Genomic DNA, 18,052 nt, shown 5'->3' on the forward strand with positions numbered 1-18,052 from the left:
CTATGTCCAGGCCAGGGGGCAGGAGCTGACAGCTGCCCCCACTACCAGCGATTCCATCACATCTTGGGCCAGGCAGCACCGCATGGCCCATCCGTGCCCGTGGACACCTGCAGGCGCGCCCTCCTCCCTCCTCCCCCCCCCACCCCATCACCAGGACCAGCGAGGCGGGGGAGGAAGACAAGCCAGCCAGCAGGTTGGAGGACGAGGGCAGCACTGTCTCCCTGCAAATGGAGGTCCTTTCCTGCCACCTCGACGTCTCCTATGTGTCCTCGGAGGCCGGGGAAGGATCCAGTGGTGAGTATTGCACTTTGTCCTCACAAGGTCAGGGGGGAGCCAGGCGCCTGGGGGGGTGGGGCACGAGGGGGAGGGAGCATCACTCAGGCAGCGTGAGCTGCACGCTGTGTAGCATTAGCAGTATGCAGCCACGTGACCGAGCGGCACGTGGCTGCGGTAGGCAGCTCCAGAGCACGCCTGGGACCGTGCTGCTCACTCATGTCCAGACCAGGGGGGAAGGGTGGATGCCAGCTGGAACCAGCCAGAGCCCCAGGGGCTCAGGCTACAGCTCACAGCCGCAAGGGTGCAGCACACAGAATGGCACACGGCTGTGCCTCACTGCGAGGCATGGGACAAGCTGCTGCTGGGAAAACCGCAGTGTCACGGCCCTGTGACTGTGGCCCCCACTGAGTCCCTTGCTTGCTCCTGGTGCCTTGGCTGGCACCCCAAGGGAAGTCCCCACTGTGGCCACACATGTCCTTGGGCTACCGTATTGACGGCTAGCGGGAGGGGGAGGGCTGGCCCTAGGGCCACCTGAGTTTTGCTGCAAGGATGGTACGCTCCCCAGCCACCCCTGGTTCCGTCCAGGAGACAGCAACGTGATAGGGGATCTGAGAGCCCAGACCACATCTGCCATATGTGCTCCCAGGGCACTGTGTGGGGATTCATCTTGCTTCCTGTCAAACACCACTGATTAGCCCAAAGCCTCACAGCCTCCCCGGCAGGGAGTTCCACAGGTTAACCCAACACACGTGCCCTCCCACCGCCCAAGGGGCCAGGACATAGACCTGTGGTTACAATACATGGAGGCGCACCCTTCTCAGGGGGCAGTGCTGTATGCAAACATACAGCACGGAGGGCGGTGGGGAGGACGAGTGAGTCCAAGCCACAGTACCGTGGTGTCACCTGGCCTTGGGCGGAGGGCATGGGGTGCGGTGATGGTGGCCAGGTTGCCTGACTGACTGCAGCGGAACGGAGCAGGAGTGGGGGACCCTCCAGCCCTGTGGCAGCGGCAGCACCCCTAACCACCCAGGCCCCAAGCTGGCAGGTCCGGCAGCGGGACCACCTGCTTCAGCAGCATGTGCAAGCCATCGAGCGAATAGAGGCAGCCATCACCCAGCACAGCTACACTGGCACGGATGCTTTTGCGCAAAAGCAGCCGTGCTGTAGATGCTCTCTTGCGCAAGAAAGCTCCGATGGCCATTTTAGCCATCAGGCTTTCTTGCGCAAGAAATTAACTTGGCTGTCTACACTGGCCCTCTTGCACAAGAATACTTGCACAAGAGGGCTTATCCCTGAGCGGGAGCGTCAGAGTATTTGCCCAAAAACCCCTGATTTTGTACAGTACAAAGTCAGTGTTCTTGCACAAATACTCACGGCCAGTGTAGACAGGCAGCAAGATTTTGCGCAAAAGCAGTTGCTTTTACGCAAAATCTTGCCAGTCTAGCTGCAGCCCGGATGAGCAAAGCCTGTTTTCTACTAAAAGAAAATACTTTGAATACCACTACGTAGCCACTAATTACTTTAAATACAAAAATCATACATGGATATGACTAGTATAAACAGAATCAGCAAAGCATAAGATTTTAATAGACACCTCAATTGGCCCACTTTGTACAAAATTTGGGGCAAACATACAAGAGTAAATGCAACAGTGTTCTGCATGTTCACAAAAAAAATCCAATAACATCACAGAGTCCATGTTCAGGAAGCCAAGAGGAGACATGTTTTTTGACTGTGCACTTAAGGTTAACATTTGAAACTGAAATATCAAACAAAATAGGGGTGGATTATTTCCCTCGAGATTCAAGACAGAAGGAAATTGTTTTTAAAATTTCCTTTTTAAAATTTCCTCTTTAAAAACAATCTCCCAGGACATATATGTAACATATTGTAACAAGGTCCTTGCTCAGGCCCCTTGCCCTGAGACAACTTCTGGTTCATGAATTAGCTGGAGACTCCTTCTGGTGCAGTCACCCATGCCTTTTATTGTCAATTTCCCACCACCATCTAGTTACAGAGTTGTAGATTGCCACAAACTCAGCCAGCCTTTACTTCTGCCTGGAGAGCACATGCTGGCTCCTCACTCCTTTAACATGCCCTCTGGCTGCCTTATATAGGCCTCTGGTTAATGAGGCCCACAGCTGCTTCTAATAGCCCTTCAGGCTTGGGCTTGCTCAGCTGTTTGCCATCAGCCTTTTCAGCCAGGGTACAGTGGCAGAGCTCTGGCTTAGCCAGCAGTCTGTCACAATATATAATTTAAAAATCATGCGTTTAACCCAGTCTTTAAATTTCTGGGGATAATAATACAGAGACTAGCAACGTGAGGGAATGAACACAACTAAAATAAAAGTAAGGAAACAGGAGAAACAAGCAAGAACAAACAAACAGCTATTGGAACACACGAGAGAAGAAAAGAAGGGGACTAAGGAAGGGAAAGAAGGAAAAACAAAAGTAAAAGAACCTGGTAAGTTATTTTTTTTTAAAGTTTAATTAAAATCTGATTATGAAATATTGATATAAACTACAAGTTGAATTTCTAGTCTGGCACCCTTGGGACCTGACTGGTGCTGAACCAGAGAATTTGCTGAACCACGTGAGATCAATATTGTTTAGCAGCATTACCAGCACTTCTATGTCTTACTGGGCTCTTAGAAGACATGTAGCGGTAAATTAGAGCTAAATAACAGCACAGAACACTGAGAGCCAGGACTAGTGGCTGTAAACAAACATTAAGGGAATGTGAGAAACTTGGCCACACAAGTGGACATCTGGAAATCATGCTGGACCACGGATGTTGCTGGACAATGGAGGTTCTACTTGTGTTGTATTGTTTGAAAACATAGTACATATGATATTCTAAGTGTGCATATTGCTATACATTAGGAATAGGTATTAAGCTGTGTCAGAAAAATAACCAGCACCCTGTCAGAAAGACTTGCAGTGCAAAACTACAAGTGGGACCTAAAAGGGTGTCCTTGCAATCAAAATCCAGACTAGCTGAGCTCTTTATCATTAGTCATTATGGGTGTATCTACACTGCAGCATTTTTCCAGAAAAACAATACTTGTGTCAACACTGCCATTGAGTTCTTCCGACAGAAAGTTGAAAGAACAGAGGGGTTATTCTTGCAGCAGTAAACCTCATTCTACAAGGAAGAAGCCTTTTTTCCAAAAAAGCTTTTTCAGGAAAAGGCATGTGTGGAGGCAGAAGAGGCCTCCAGGAAATAATACAGGTGCTGTAGTGGCCACTCTGTCCAGACTAATTGCAACTTAAATGTGAGATAGTGTCTACATTAATTGGACACTATCTTTCGAAAAAGCACATAGCTTTGTTGTTGTTGTGCTAGACTCCGAAAGAAGCTTGCAGTCTAGATGTAGCTTATGAAACAAAATTCCAATGCCTACCTTATGAATGCAGTTCTCCTTTTGTAGAGTAGTTTAATTCAGTTCTCAGTTTATTGAAAATATCTGCACTATAGAACTTATCATTGGTGCTTTGTGGCCAAGGTAAAGAAGCTTCTGTGTGTTCTTGTAAGTCTTTCTAGTTTTTTTTTTTATTTAAGAGTCAAGGGTGAAGGAATAAACAACTCCATGTTGTCTTTATCAATATCTGGACTAATCCCATTCTTCTCCCCTCCCCCACCACCTCAGAAATTGGGAAAACAAAGATTTTTTTCAGAAGAAAATTGCTTTAGCTTTTGTGATTTGCATAAATAGACAGACACTGAGAGGCCAGTTTCTTTTGTGCACAATAACCACCCAGTTCCAACACAAGGTGAGAGGGACTGGATTAGGGGAAACACACAGGGAATCTCCTGTGGCAGTATGTGGGGGGAAGAGCAGGCATTTTTGGCCCTGATGTTGCAAACATTAATGAATGTGCATAACTTAAACTAGGGCAGTAGTTACTCACACCTATTTAGATGCATAAAGTTCAGCAGGTGTAAGTTTGCCACAGATTCATAGTGCTTTGTGCAAGTTACTTCAGCTGTTAATCTGTTAGCTTTTAGTTCTGCAAGACTCTATAGCAACTAAAAATTGCTGCCTATATATTGTACAGTTGACTGTCCTGTTGGGTCAGCCTTTTCTTATGCTTCTCATTTATGCTCAAATTTTGGTGGTGTGTTACTAGTTACATTAATAAATAATCCTAGCTCTTATATATTGTTTGAATTGACTTGCTCAAGGTTACCCAGCAGGCAAGCCAGAAGTAGAACTCTGGTCTCCTAAATACCATTTCACTGCTCCACTGGGTCATGATGCCTCCCAAAGTATTTGCTTTTTTAAAAAAAAGATGTGGATAACTGAAGAGAAGTTTGTAAACTGATACTAGGAAGTAGGGCATTTCAAAACAATACATTTTGGTTTGTACAGAATCAGCTTTTTTTCCCAGTAGAGTTTTGAGTTCATGTTCCTGGCTTGATTTAAATGCATCATAGAGCAAATACGTTATCCTATACAAGGACACAAATTAAAGAGAATTGAAAAATCTATTTTGCTGTTTAAATAGCTGAAAAGGCAAGGTAACTGCAACTGGAGATGTCCCTGAACCAAAATTTAAGAACTAAACAGCTGTGCCTCTGTTCAGGCTTCACCAGAATTCCTGGAGTTTACATAAATAACTAAAGACATCAGTCATGGAGGGTTAATATGAGCAGGAGTTGAAGTCAGGGGATAGATTCATCATGCAGCATACTGAGTCAGAGATGAAGGGGATCATTACTGAGTTAACAGCATTTGCCTGAAACTGCACCTCATTAGTAGGCATTGACCATTCTAAGGGGTTCAATGTGTTGTTGTTGTTGTTGTTTTTTGTTTCACTGAGGGGGTGCTATGTTATCCCCACCTACATATAAGGGAGTGGGGAAAGAATACTATAAAGGTGTGGACTGAATCTCCTGAGAAGGGATGTATTGTTTTTTCTCCTAGGCCATTTATACATTGGTAGTTACATAGCTACACAGAGCTTGTATCAATGATGTACTGGTGTCAGCAGAGTTTTGCACTGGTACAGCTTACCCCAATGCAAATCACAGTTCACACCAGTGTAATATGTCTATATCAGAGAGTTGCAGTGGTGTGACCATATCAATGGGACAGCACAGGTTTCTACAAACCCCTGTTAAGTACACTGTGATGGGTCAGGACCCCTTTGGGATTGTTACTACTGTTGTGGCTGAGACCCCATTGAACCTGTTGTCCCTGTTTGGACTCCAGTGCCCTGTCTTGTTCAGTTTGGTACACTAGCCTGCTGCAGGGTCCAGGTCATGCCCCAAAAGCTGAAGGCCTTAATTAAAAACAGCACAGTGAGATACCGATCTCCAGCACTCAAATACTCAAACCCTCTGGGGGCTGAACCCTAGATAAATCTGTCTTCTGCTGTATAAAGATCTGTACTGTTTAAGCTACTGAAATTCGCCCTCTTTCTCCATATAAAGAGAGATGCACAGACTCCTTGCCCCCAGGTAACAATTAGTTACACTGGGTTTCTTAATAAACAGTTTGTTAGGTATAAAAGCTAGGATGTAAGTGGTCATATGAGGCAGCACACAAATGTAGGTTACTTGTAGGGCTAATGGCCACCCCTCAGCATGGTGGCTGAAGGGGTCTATGCCTCCTCACTGCAGTGTTCCGGAATCTGGCCTACAAAAGGGGAATTAGTCATCTCACCTGGGGTGGGAGTTTAAAAGTGAAGGTTCCCAGGCTTTCAGGTGGGGGAAGGTTAGTTAACGATAAGAGGCTCTGTCCTCACAACCACCCAGAGCCAGTTTCAGTAGCAGTCCAGCTTCCCTGGCCTCTAAACTGGACAGGGTAATTAGCAATCAGAGGCTCTGCTCTGGCAATCAAAGCCTCTTTGGCTGTATTCTCCTGGCCTCTAAGCAGGACTATTGGGGGCTCTGCTCTTAACATCAGTTGCAGTCAGGGTTTCCTGGCTTTTAATCTTGATGTGAATGAATATCACCTGCTCAGGTAAGAGGTCATGCAGCATAGTGTAGCCTCTCCTGGCTTATAGAGGGGGAGTACTGTCACCGCAGGATTGGGGTGGTGGCGGTGCGAGGGGAACATGGCCCTGCACGACTCCACTGCATCCCAACCCAGGGCTCTATCAGTGGTGAGGCAGTCTACCACTGGACCAGGAGGGATCTGCCTGTAACACACTGACACTGGACTCAGATGCACCATCTACCAGACTGTTGCCTAGTTCCCCATGGTTACTTCCACCATGCCCCCTCCAGCGTACCTGGACCCACGGGTTTGCTTCCAGCTCCGCCACGTACACTGCCAAGAGCATAGGCAACACCTCCGCAGTGTCAGCAATCTGGCTGCTTGGGCTGATCTCTGGGGTAATAGTGGCTCTCCCTGGAGATTGCCTCCAGCCACTTCTCCCCACCCCCCAGCTAGGGAAGCCTTTTATGCTTCCCCTTCTTGTTCTGCCTTTCACTTTGGAGGTGGAGCCCTGCTCCACAATCAGATCAATCCACCAGGTGGCTTGGGGCATCTCCCTAGTATCTGTGGCTGAGGAAGGCCATGCCTCCATATTACACTATTTATAAAACAACAACAACGTGCAAGATAAGTTTAATACGTTAGGAAATTACAGGTTGACCCTCTCTAGTCTGGCACCCTCGGAACCTGACTATTGCCAAACCAGAGAATTTGCTAGACTGTGAGAGATCAGTGTTGTCTGGCAGCATTACCAACACTTCCATTGCTTACTGGGCTCTTAGAAGGCATTTAGGGGTGAATTAGAGCTAAATAATTTCACAGAACACTGAGGCTGCATCTAGATTACAGGCTTCTTGCACAAGAAGCTTTTTTTTGGAAGAAATCTTCCCCCAAAAACTTCTTGCGAAAGAGAGCGTCCACACCGCAAAAGCGCATCAAAAAAGTGATGCGCTTTTCCGAAAGATAGTGTCCAGACTGCCTGGACGCTATCTCACATGTAAGTAGTGATTGCTATGGACAGAATGGCCACCAGGGCACCTGTGCTTTTTCCTCTCCCTGCTCCCCCCCCCCTTTCCCTGTCCACACACCCCTTTTTGTGAAAGAGCTCTTTTGCAAAAAGGCATTCTTCCTTGTAGAATGAGGATTACCGATTGCAGAAAAAGCCCTCTGTTCTTTCGATTTACTTGTGAAAGCACATGCTTGCAGTGTGAGTGTAACTCAAGTTATGTCAGAAAAACTAACGTTTTTCTGACAACTCTGTAGTCTAGACATACCCCGAGAGTCAGGACTAGTGTATGTAAAACTTCATAGGATCACAGGAAATGCGGCCAACTCCATGATAAGTGGACATCCAGCTAAATAAAATCATGCTGGAACATGGATGTTGCAAGATGAGAGAGTGCCACACTAGAGAGGTTCAACCTGTAGTTGCATGTAATATCTCACCCTCAAAGTTGTTCTAAAGAGCTTCTATCACAGGCTGGAAAGCCTTCCAGCCTGGCCCAGTCCTTCCCCCAGATCAGTGTCCATACTTCATGGGCTGACCCACATATTGGCAGGAAGCTTAAACCCCATTGCCTCTTGCTAAGGGGACATTAGCTCTGGTTCTGGATTCTTCATTGTTGTACCTGATTGTCTGGTAATAGGATTTTCCCAACATGAACATTCTGATAATAAATCTACAATCAATATTTCCAACTTTAGATACAGAAATGATATCTGCATACAAATAGGCTAATCATATTCAGTAGTTCACAAACTTTCCAATGATAGCTCACATGAAGTATCTTGCCTAAAGCATATTCAAGTTATGTCATATTCATATTCAGCATATTCCCATAAAGAATACAGAATGCCCCATCACATGCACCTCTAATGCACTGGGCACCCTTGACTGTCTGTTAAATTACACTGAAATAAACAGACCCATGAATTCCTCCAGATCAAATAAAATACTCCAGCAAAAACAAAAAGAATAGAAATTAATTTATCCCCATGTCCCAGGCTGTCTTGCTATCAGTACCAGCTCTACCCAACACCCATGATGAGGTTTTCCTTGTGTAGATTTGTCCCAGACGTTTCTGCTGAACTGTTCTCTCTCTTTTTCTCCCTAGGACAGGTGGTAAGGTCACCAAATGCTTATTGGGAAGGAGGAGACTTTTTTGGGGGAGAGGTGGCAGATACTCTGATCCTGTCCACTGGCAGTATAGCTCTAATAAAATTACATTGCCAGGGATTCAATCCTGTCACTATGCAAGACACCACTGGAAAAGTCAAACATCCTTAGACTGTGTTACTTTGCACTTTTGAGCTCCATGGGAATGCTATGCATCCTCCTTCCTCCATTTATGGTCCACCCACTTCCCCTCTTGGAGCACTGTGGGTGAGGAATTAAAAATACTATAGAGGAGACTGGCACCACTCTTTCATGCAGGAGTGAGAGAACTGCTTGCAGAGATCTTGGGCCCTTGTGTGAAATAATCTAGCAAGGGACTTGCCTTAGAGCAGAAACTTTGTTCACATTCCATAGTTTAGTTTTAATTATTTATGATGATTAAAAAGTTTGTATTGCTACTAATAGGAGTTTCAGAATGTGTCCCCTGTGACTTCTCCTAAGGTAGTGTTTCTCAGTGGTCCCCAGAACCACTCTGAGAGAGCTGCTACTAGGCTGCTCTGGTTTGTTTACTTACCGGCTCTGCAGCCACAGAACCTCGCAGCTCCCGTCGGCTGCGGTTCATTGTTTGATGCTTCCCACGGCTCCCCTTGGTTGCAAATGGTGAACTGCAGTCAATGGGAGCCACAAGGCTCTGTGGCTGCGGAGCCAGTAAGTAAACAAACCAGAGCAGCCCAGTAGCCCCTTTCTCGGAGTGGGTCCACAGACCTCTTTGAGAAACACTGTCCTAAGGTAAAAGCACACTTCATAGTTGTACCTCTTAATCTCCCAAACCTGATTTATGAAGAGATGGCCCTCAGTGATGCATAGAAGTGGTTAATGCAGGAAAAGTAAAATGCTATGAGATTTATTTACCAAACATTTCTGTAACTTCAGTTCATGACTAATCCATGTGTGAGGCAAATAATGATAAACCAGGGGATTATCAAATTCATATTGTGTGAAGAACATCTGACTATTCAGTGGGGCATCCTTCTTATTAAGACACGGCTGAAAGTTATGGCACACTTCCCACATAAATTGGAGAGGAGGAACACATTGATTGCCAAAGATGGAAAATAAATGACTGAATTGAACCTCTCTTCCATCAAAGACCAGATGGTCAAATTAGCTTTACATCACCTTTGATGTCAAATTCTCAGTGACTAATATCAGGATTTGGATGTCAGGAGGAGAGAGATTACAAAAGCCTGAGCAAATACATGTACAAATAGTGCTATGGTGAAAACTGGATTCCTATTCAATCTGGATGTTAAAAAAAAGCTAGGAGCACATAATTTCAATATTCTGCAGTTATGAAAGAAAATCATGCTGTGTAAGAGCAGAATCTCTATCAATTCTATTTATGATTGTTTGAATAAATATATATAAACATGCATGTACACACCTAGCAGGTGTTTGTAGGATTAAAAAGAGCTGATGTAGATTTCAGCTTTTTCTTGCCCAGTAACAGGCTGTGAGTGCAATTTGTTGTTACATTTTGTATGGCACTGTGCACCTGTAGGTCATCTATTCCCAAAATGTATTTGTCCAACAGTGAGAATGTAGAAGATGCAATAAGAACATATGACAGTGGAGAAGCAAACAAAATTAATCTTATTGTCCTGCTTGAAAAGTACTCCAGGTAAAACTAATTAGCTCTTTGTATTCAGGTTATCTACCATCTGCTTCTTCTAAAATAATGCATTTCTTTAGGAGACCTTACAAAATTAAAATGTGGAAATACAGTACCATGTTTTCTTGATGATTCTCCTCACAACATAAAAGCAAATACCCAAAACAATCTTAATTTTTCTTTGCTTGTTCCTGGACATGTGTGTTTACTTGTGTGCAGGAAAGTACACCAGAGAAAGAAAGAGAACAATCAAAGTCAACCTTTTTGATGCATGAATCCACAATTTCATAATCTTATTGCTGTAGCCGATATACAGTACAGGCAGTCCCCGAGTTACGCGGATCCGACTTATGTTGGATCCGCAGTTACGAACGGGGCCCTCCCTCTCCCTGGTCTCCAGCAGACCAGGGAGAGGAAGAAAAGCGGCGGAACACGCGGGCAGCGGGCAGCCCAGACGCGTCTGGGCTGTCCGCTGCCCGCGTGCTCCCCGTCTGCTTTGCTCCCCGTCTGCTTTGCAGACCAGGGGGACAGGGAGCAAAGCAGAGCAAAGCCGTGGAGCACGCGGTCAGCGGACAGCCCAGACGCATCTGGGCTGTCTGCTGCCCGCGTGTTCTGCCGCTTTGCTCCCCGTCCCCCTGGTCTGTAGACCAGGGGGACGGCGAGCAAAGCAGAGCAAAGCCATGGAGCCCGAGGGCAGCAGGACAGCCATGGCGCGTCTGGGCTGTCCTGCTGCCCCCGTGCTCTGCAGCTTTGCTCCGGACGCCTGTGGTACAGCAGCTGGGGCGCTGCCAGTTGGTCCCGTAGCGCCGCTCTGGGCGCTACTGGACCAACCCGGCAGCACCCCAGCTGCTCTGCCCCAGGCGTCCTGATTCAGCCACTGCTGGTCAGTTTCAGCAGCGGCTGAATCAGGACACCTGGGGCAGAGCAGCTTGGGTGCTGCTGGGTTGGTCCAGTAGCGCTGAGGAGTGGCGGCGCTACTGGACCAACCCGGCAGCACCCCAGCTGCTCTGCCCCAGGCGTCCCCAAGTCAGCCGCTGCTGAAACTGACCAGTGACTGACTACAGGAAGCCCCTGCCCCGGGCTTCCTGGAATCAGCCGCTGATCAGTTTCAGCAGCAGCTGACTTGGGGACGCCTGGGGTTCTTAAGTTGAATCTGCATGTAAGTCAGAACTGGCGTCCAGATTCAGCCGCTGTTGAAACTGATCAGTTTCAGCAGCGGCTGAATCTGGACGCCAGTTCCAACTTACATACAGATTCAACTTAGGGACTGTAGGTTTGTTCTTATCTTGTACGTAACCCGGGGACTGGCTGTACTTGCTTCATCCCTCTGGTATCTGTACATTTTATCTTAATTTTGGTTGTAAAATCCTTAAAGCACAGAGATAATCTCTTATTTGTCTGTAAAGCAGGGTGAGGAACCTAAGGCCCCAGGGCTGGAGGAGGCCCCCAGGTTGCCTGGATCTGGCTCCCGAGGCTCATGGCTCACTGCCAGCATTGGGAAATCAGTGCCGGTGCTCTAGCCCCTCACTGCCGCACCATGAAGCTGGAGCACACAAAATCTACTAGCTTGGCGCCCCCCCACCCCAGGTTCTGGTACGAGAGAGGAATGTGGGGAGTGTCTTTATTCTTCTTAGTTGGAGGCCATGTTAGTGAGAGTTGTTTTTTCTTTTTTTGCTGCTTACTTTTGTGTGGCTCCCAACTGATTTTTCTGTGGGTCAGCAGCCCCGACCCAAAAAAGGTTCCCCACCCCTGCTGTAAAGCCTCATGCAAGTTTACTGTATTATTACAAATGCTATTAAAACTATTAGGCACAAGGAAAATCTGTATTTTTATGAATACTACGTGTACTCTGTTTGAATGTCATGGCGAAGGTCTATTGGGAAGTGTCGAAGCTCTTTCCGCATCCCAGGAGAAAGAGTGCAATGTCTTTACCCAACCTTCCATCTGCCCACCCCCAACATGTAACAATAGTCCACCTCCATCCTCTCTGGGCTTTCCAGACAACTTTACTAATGGAAATGGGGCACTAGTGTGTAGACATGCAGAGCAAAGAGGTTTGCCTGGTTTTTTAAAAAGCAATCTCAGGAGAGGCCAGGAGCATAGAAGTAGTTTGCAGGGAAGGAAAGTGAAATCTAATACCCAGAGGCAAGAGTAACCTGGAATAAGATGAGGCCGCTGCCTAAGCTTGGGGGAAATGATAAACTTAGGTAAGAAATGTACTTACACTTTTGTTGTTTTAACCCTTGTCTTTGGATACTTTGTTCCTCTGAATAAATAAGTATTTTGTTCTGAGTCACTGCATTCACCTACTGATCAGAGCTTCCAAAGGGAAATCTCTTGCAGATCAAACCCAATTGGACCTGCTGAGGAAACATGACTGGAATCCAGGGGGCTACCGCCCACTGACCAAGTCTGAGAATGGGAGAATCAGTGGTTTCCACCCTGGGAGGAGTGAATCGTAGGGCTTGTCACTTGAAATGATGTTCTTGAGAGGCCAGAAGAGTAGTGTCAGGAGGTGTCCCTGTCACTGCCTCCCCCACACCGTGCCTCAGTGCCCCTATTCGACTGTCTTCACTCAGTCCCACGCGGGGCCGTTTACAGTCCGTCTCGGGAGCTCATCACCGGCCTTAAACCTCCCCCTTTTCCCTATCAGCCTTGCCCTCTTAAACCCTGTTTTTGGTGCCGCTGTGGTCCCCTTGGTACGCCAAGAGTGGTGCCGTGGAAGGGAGAAGGGGGGGGGCCTAGACCCGCCCTCGCTCACGGGCCCCAGCCCAGGGCCCTAAGGACGTGGATCCCTGTGAGTATCCGGTCCGGTCAGTGGGGCGAGTAGCCTAAACTCACCGACCCGCCAACCACACAGGGTTCTGCCCTGGGCTACTTCCCTTCCCCCGAGTAGGCCTTTCCGCCATGGGCGCCTACCTTCCCCTTTGCGGACAAGATTGCTGGTGGAGCCGCAACGGCTCAGGGCAAGCGCTGCTTGCTTCGGCTCCTGTCCAGGCCCTCCTACCAGGGTCGGACCTTCTCTCCCTGGTCTGGACCGGCGTGCCCTTTTTAAATGGCCGCCGCTGCCCTGACCGGCCTATCACGGGCCGGTGCCGACTCGAGGGCTTGCTCCGGCCCCGCCCAACGCAGGCGCCCCACATCCCGTCCCGGGATGTTACGCACCCCGCCTCCTTCCCGGGGGGCAGGGCCGTTAGTCGCTCCCTCCGCTCGCCCCGGGGTCTCCCTGATGTCATCCCCGCTGACATCATCCCGGAGCGACGCCTTTGTGGCATGGGAGCAGGCGGCGCACAGGTAAGCCTACCCGCCGCGGCAGCTGCCCAGGGCTTCCCCGGCCGCGGGTAAGGGACGGGGCGAGGATGCACCGTCACAAGTAGTCACATGTACAGATAACCCCACACCTTTAACTGTAGCAACAGTTTGTTCCATTGATATTTTCAAAAAGTCCTAATCTAGAAAAAACAAAATGTTACATTACAGCAGCAAGTGTAGAAACACCTACAACTATTATGGCTGTATTTATATATGTATTTATTTATTGTATAATTTAATGATAGCTATATTAAAGGGGCTAACCTTTGGACTCAACCTCTGAGCCCCTAGTTGTGCAGTGCTGCTAATTTGCCATAGTCACCTAGAGTTTGTTTTTATGTTGTCAAAACTATAAGACAGGGGCAGGGAATCTTTTTCTGTTTGAGCCACAGAATAATCAGTTGGGGGCTGCACAAAAGTGAAAAGGCAAACAAAAACCCACCTCACTCACATGGCCCCTGAATGAGAAGCTGAAAGCACATTCCTTTCACACACAAGAGCCTAGAACAGGGGTGGGCAAAAGGGCCTCCATGGGCTGGATTCGGCCCACCAAGTGGGTGGATCTGGCCAGCAGAGGCCCTGTCGCTTCCCCGCTCCCAGGGCAATTAGGGCCTGGGGGCAGGGAGGCAGCGTGTGAAGTTTCCTCCACCCTGCCAGGATCATGCAGTGCTTGGAAGCACCAGGCGCTCCTGGCAGGGCTGGAGGAGACTTCGCACACTCCCCTGCCCCCAGGCCAATCGGGTCTGGGGGTGGAGGAGCATGAAAAGTTTCCTCTGCCCTGGCCTCACCCTGTGAGGAGCACGCAGTACTTCTAAGTGCCACGTACTCCTGGCAGGGTAGAAGGAGTCTTCGTGCAAAGCTTCCTCCTGCCCTGCCGGGAATGCGTGGCACTTCATTTGAATTTTCAATTGGCTTCATTTACATTCCTCTTTCGAAAGAGGAATATAGTTTAGACCTGCCCAATGATGCCTATTTAGCTTTGTTGTTTGAACAGTGGGAGGGGGAAGGGAGAGGGGGAGGAGTGGAAGGTCAAACCAGTCCAGGCAGGTTAGGTCATATAACCTCCTAACTAAAGTAACCTTCCCTCACCTCTCTCTTCTCATAGAGCTCTGAAAGTCAAGCCCCTATGAAACAAGGTTCTTTCTGCTAAATGGGAGCCCTTCTCTTTGGAACAGATTAAGCACAGTCCTGCTTTTCTGTATTCCCACAAAATTACAAACATTGGTAACCCTATTTCAGCTATCCCTGCATTTAATACAAACAAAGCTCCTCTTGGCTCACAAATTAAGCTGATTATAATGAGAAAAATACTACTCCATCTGCTGAATATCTAACAAATCTAAGCAAAGTAGGAGCAAACTCTATTTACATAGATATACCCCAGGTCTCTCCCCACTTCCAGCTAGCTGTCAGGGAAGTATTCCTTCAGATCCTGCTTACACAAAGGTGATTTCAAACCGGAACAGGTTCAGAGAAAGGTTGCTGGGATAATTAGAGGAATAGAGAAACTGCCTTATAGGAGGAGACTTAAGGATCTCTGCTTAGTTAGTGAACAAAATGAAGGCTGAGGGAGCTATAATTGCTCTCTCTAAATATGTCAGAGGAATAAACATGAGGGGGAGAGAGGTGCTGTTTTTAGGTTAAGGACCCATGATAGCATAAGAACAGATAGAAATAAATTGGCCATGGGGTCAAGTATAGGCTTGAAGTAAGATTAAAATTTTTAGCCATCAGAGAAGTGAAGTTCTGGAACAACCTTACAAGAGGAGATGCCAGTGGTGAATGGGCAAAAAAACCAAACTTGTTCTGTGAGCTTGATAAGCAGTAATAGAAATGTAGCCGTGTTAGTCTGGTGTAGCTGAAGCAAAATGCAGGACTATGTAGCACTTTAAAGACTAACAAGATGGTTTATTAGATGATGAGCTTTCTGGCCCACGAAAGGGTGGTTAATGTTGACCTTATCTTTATCTTGTAGTAAAACAAAAAGCCTCGAAAGGGTGAAAAATAGGGCAGATTTTGTGCAGTATAAAATCTTGAAAAAAATCCCTGGCTCCTTGTTTCTCTCTCTCTCTCTCTCTCTCTTCCCCCCCCCCCCCCCATCTCTCTCCCAAGGACCAGTTGGTCAGCTGGCTATCCATTGGAAAGTCCCTAAGCCATAACACTGTAAGGTAAACAGATTTCTACTTGCAAGAACAAATTATAGAGCTTTTGATAGGTAGTAAAATGGATCAAATTAAAAACTGTTGTAATGCCATTGAAGTCAAGGGACTTAGAGCAGGGATTGATTAAACCCTAAATATCTGAAGGGGGAGCGAATTAGGCTATGTGGAAGTGAGACTCTTAGCAAAATTTCCTATATGCAGATTTTATTTGTAAGGGAAGTTATTACTAAGTGAATATCTCTCAACACACACACTCCTTTTCTTAGCGACTTCTGTGAGGGTGCAGGTTGCACATCCTACATCTGCCTTGTCTTGCCAAGCTAGACAGCTGCACCTGGCTCACACTGAATGACCTTGCTTTCGGTGTCACTCATTATGAGGACCATGGTGAGAGGATTTTGCACTCTGGATTGCGAGGAAGAATAACATGCACGTTTGATTTTGTCCCTTTGCAAATTGACTTTTGCTAGTTGATTTTTCTTCTCTTGCAAAAATTCAATTCCCTCTGGAGATCTACAACAGAGTAACCTTTCTGGAGCAGCAGCAGCATCAGTCATCTGTACCACGTGAAGGGAAAGCAGCTCACACACTACCTCATTTGTCAGAAGAGCAAGGTGTATCTTATTGCTGGGGACGAGGACTCCTAGGTAGAAATCTTTAAGTGGTGAGATTGTGTGCGTAGCATGTGGCCAGCATGTACTTTGCAGGCTGCAGGCTGTGGCTGGAGCCCACCTAGAAGACTCCAACTGGGTAGAAGCACTGGGGAGAGAAAGTGCTGCAAGATGGGGGCTGCTCAGAAGCCAGCAAATAAGGGTGAACTGCAAAAAACTGCAACAGACCTGGCTGCTTTCTGTAGCCCTGCTAGCAGCCCAGCCCAGCACCGAGGAAGGATGGCTTCCCTGGCTGCACATGGTAAAGGTATTTGCTTATTACTGGGGTAGGATAGTCTCTGATTACTGTGTCTTCAGAACACTCCTATTTTGGGGATGGGGGTAAAGTCAGGGATGGCACGTCACCAAGTAACATGTCTGGGGATCCCTGTTGGGGGGCATAAGGGGCTGATGTAAGTGATCACTGTTTGTCTCAGGGCTATGGGGTAGGATAAGGGACCCTGCAGCTCGGGGATTTTAGGACATGACACTATAGTTCAGCACATCTGAGAATTCTTGTCTCACACAACTATGGGATGAATCAAATGGGGGAGTTTCTTACTATGCAAAGTAGAGCCAAACAAGTCAGAGGCAAGCCAAAGCACTTCTCAGAGTTTCAGATCCTTACCATGTAAGGTGCAAAGGCAGTTGTCCAGTAAGAAGGTTTGAGGCTCTTAAAAGGTGATGGAAACAAGAATTTCTTGCATCCATTTCACAGATTGACAGTATGTTTTAGGGATTACATATAGGAACACTGCACCTAAAAAAAAAAAAAAAAAAAATTGCAGCATTTTTCAGGACTGTTACAGTTAATCTTCAGTGGGGGAAATATTCCTCATGACACTAGCAATTTTATTTTATTTGTTTATTTGTAATGTCGGATGTGTTTATCTGCCTTGCATTAAAGCAGGACAATATTTATTACCTGAAATCATATTTCTGAACGAACTTGTAGTGTGAACATAGCTTGAAAATTTGTAAGCACAATGAAACCTTCTGTGCTTCCAGTCACCAATTTTACTAGGCTGGAAAGCAATATCCTAGTTATTTTCAGCAACTCTGTTCACTGCCTTGAAGTTAAGAAGCTGCATTAGTAGCTAGACTTTTATAATTATTGTTCAAATCTAGATAAATATTTTTAAAAGTCAGTGGCATATTTTTTACTGTAATTACGCATTACGTCTATCACCATCTTATAATGGGACTGTGGGTTACTGTCTGTTGACAGAGTGAAGCAGAAAAATCAGTGTATGCTTTATATTATTACGGAGAATGTATCCCTCCATTACTCCCACAAGGTTATGCGGTTCCCTGCCATTTGCAATGATCTGTAACCTTGTGCTTAGTTTGAAAGATCAAGTCTTATTTCTGAACACTTACAATATTTTAAAATTAACCTTTACTAGTAGGTTTTATAAACTGCATGTTTATACAGGCTATTTTCATGAAGGTTTCTCACAACTCCTTGGAACTCAATTTTGATTGCTATTGTGACTTTGTGATTTAATAGTTTTAAATATTGTCTTTTATCTCCATGGAGCCCATGGCACCTTACAACTCTGTGGTTGCAGGAATCACTTCACCAACTTATGAAATTCAGCAACAGTACAAAATCATGCAGGAGAGGAATAGTACTGTATCCAACTGAAAATGCACAAAAAGTGCATAAACATTATTTTTATCAGATAATCAACTCTATGTTGCTAGGTCATTGCAAGAATTGGGCCTAGTGGATATTATTGCATAAGCTGTAGGATTAGCTTCATTATTAAGATAAATTACTGATGATTTTTGTGTGTCTTGTATGATCTGTCTTCACAGCAGCTAACTCTGTAATGCATGACCAATTGACTTATTTTATGTTTCCAGTGTGGTACATAAGACTTTTCAATTTCAAATAGTCTGTGCATGATCCCTTT

At 46.4% G+C, this 18,052-nt stretch overlaps 1 protein-coding gene across 4 annotated transcripts in view; it reads left to right on the forward strand.

Annotated features, from left to right (window-relative positions):
• Positions 1 to 2,160: 2,160 nt before the first annotated feature.
• Positions 2,161 to 18,052, forward strand: part of ANO4 (anoctamin 4) — a 326,447-nt gene continuing 310,555 nt past the window's right edge. For 2 of the 4 annotated variants that reach the window (XM_075934238.1, XM_075934244.1), the window contains exon 1: positions 2,161 to 2,740. In XM_075934238.1, coding sequence (XP_075790353.1) covers positions 2,605 to 2,740 — 136 coding nt within the window. In that variant the 5' untranslated portion in view covers positions 2,161 to 2,604. The remainder of the gene's footprint in view (positions 2,741 to 18,052) is intronic. The other 2 variants (XM_075934250.1, XM_075934254.1) reach the window with 1 other exon arrangement.

The sequence above is a fragment of the Pelodiscus sinensis genome, chromosome 1, assembly GCF_049634645.1.
Source record: "Pelodiscus sinensis isolate JC-2024 chromosome 1, ASM4963464v1, whole genome shotgun sequence".
Lineage (NCBI taxonomy): Eukaryota > Metazoa > Chordata > Testudines > Trionychidae > Pelodiscus > Pelodiscus sinensis.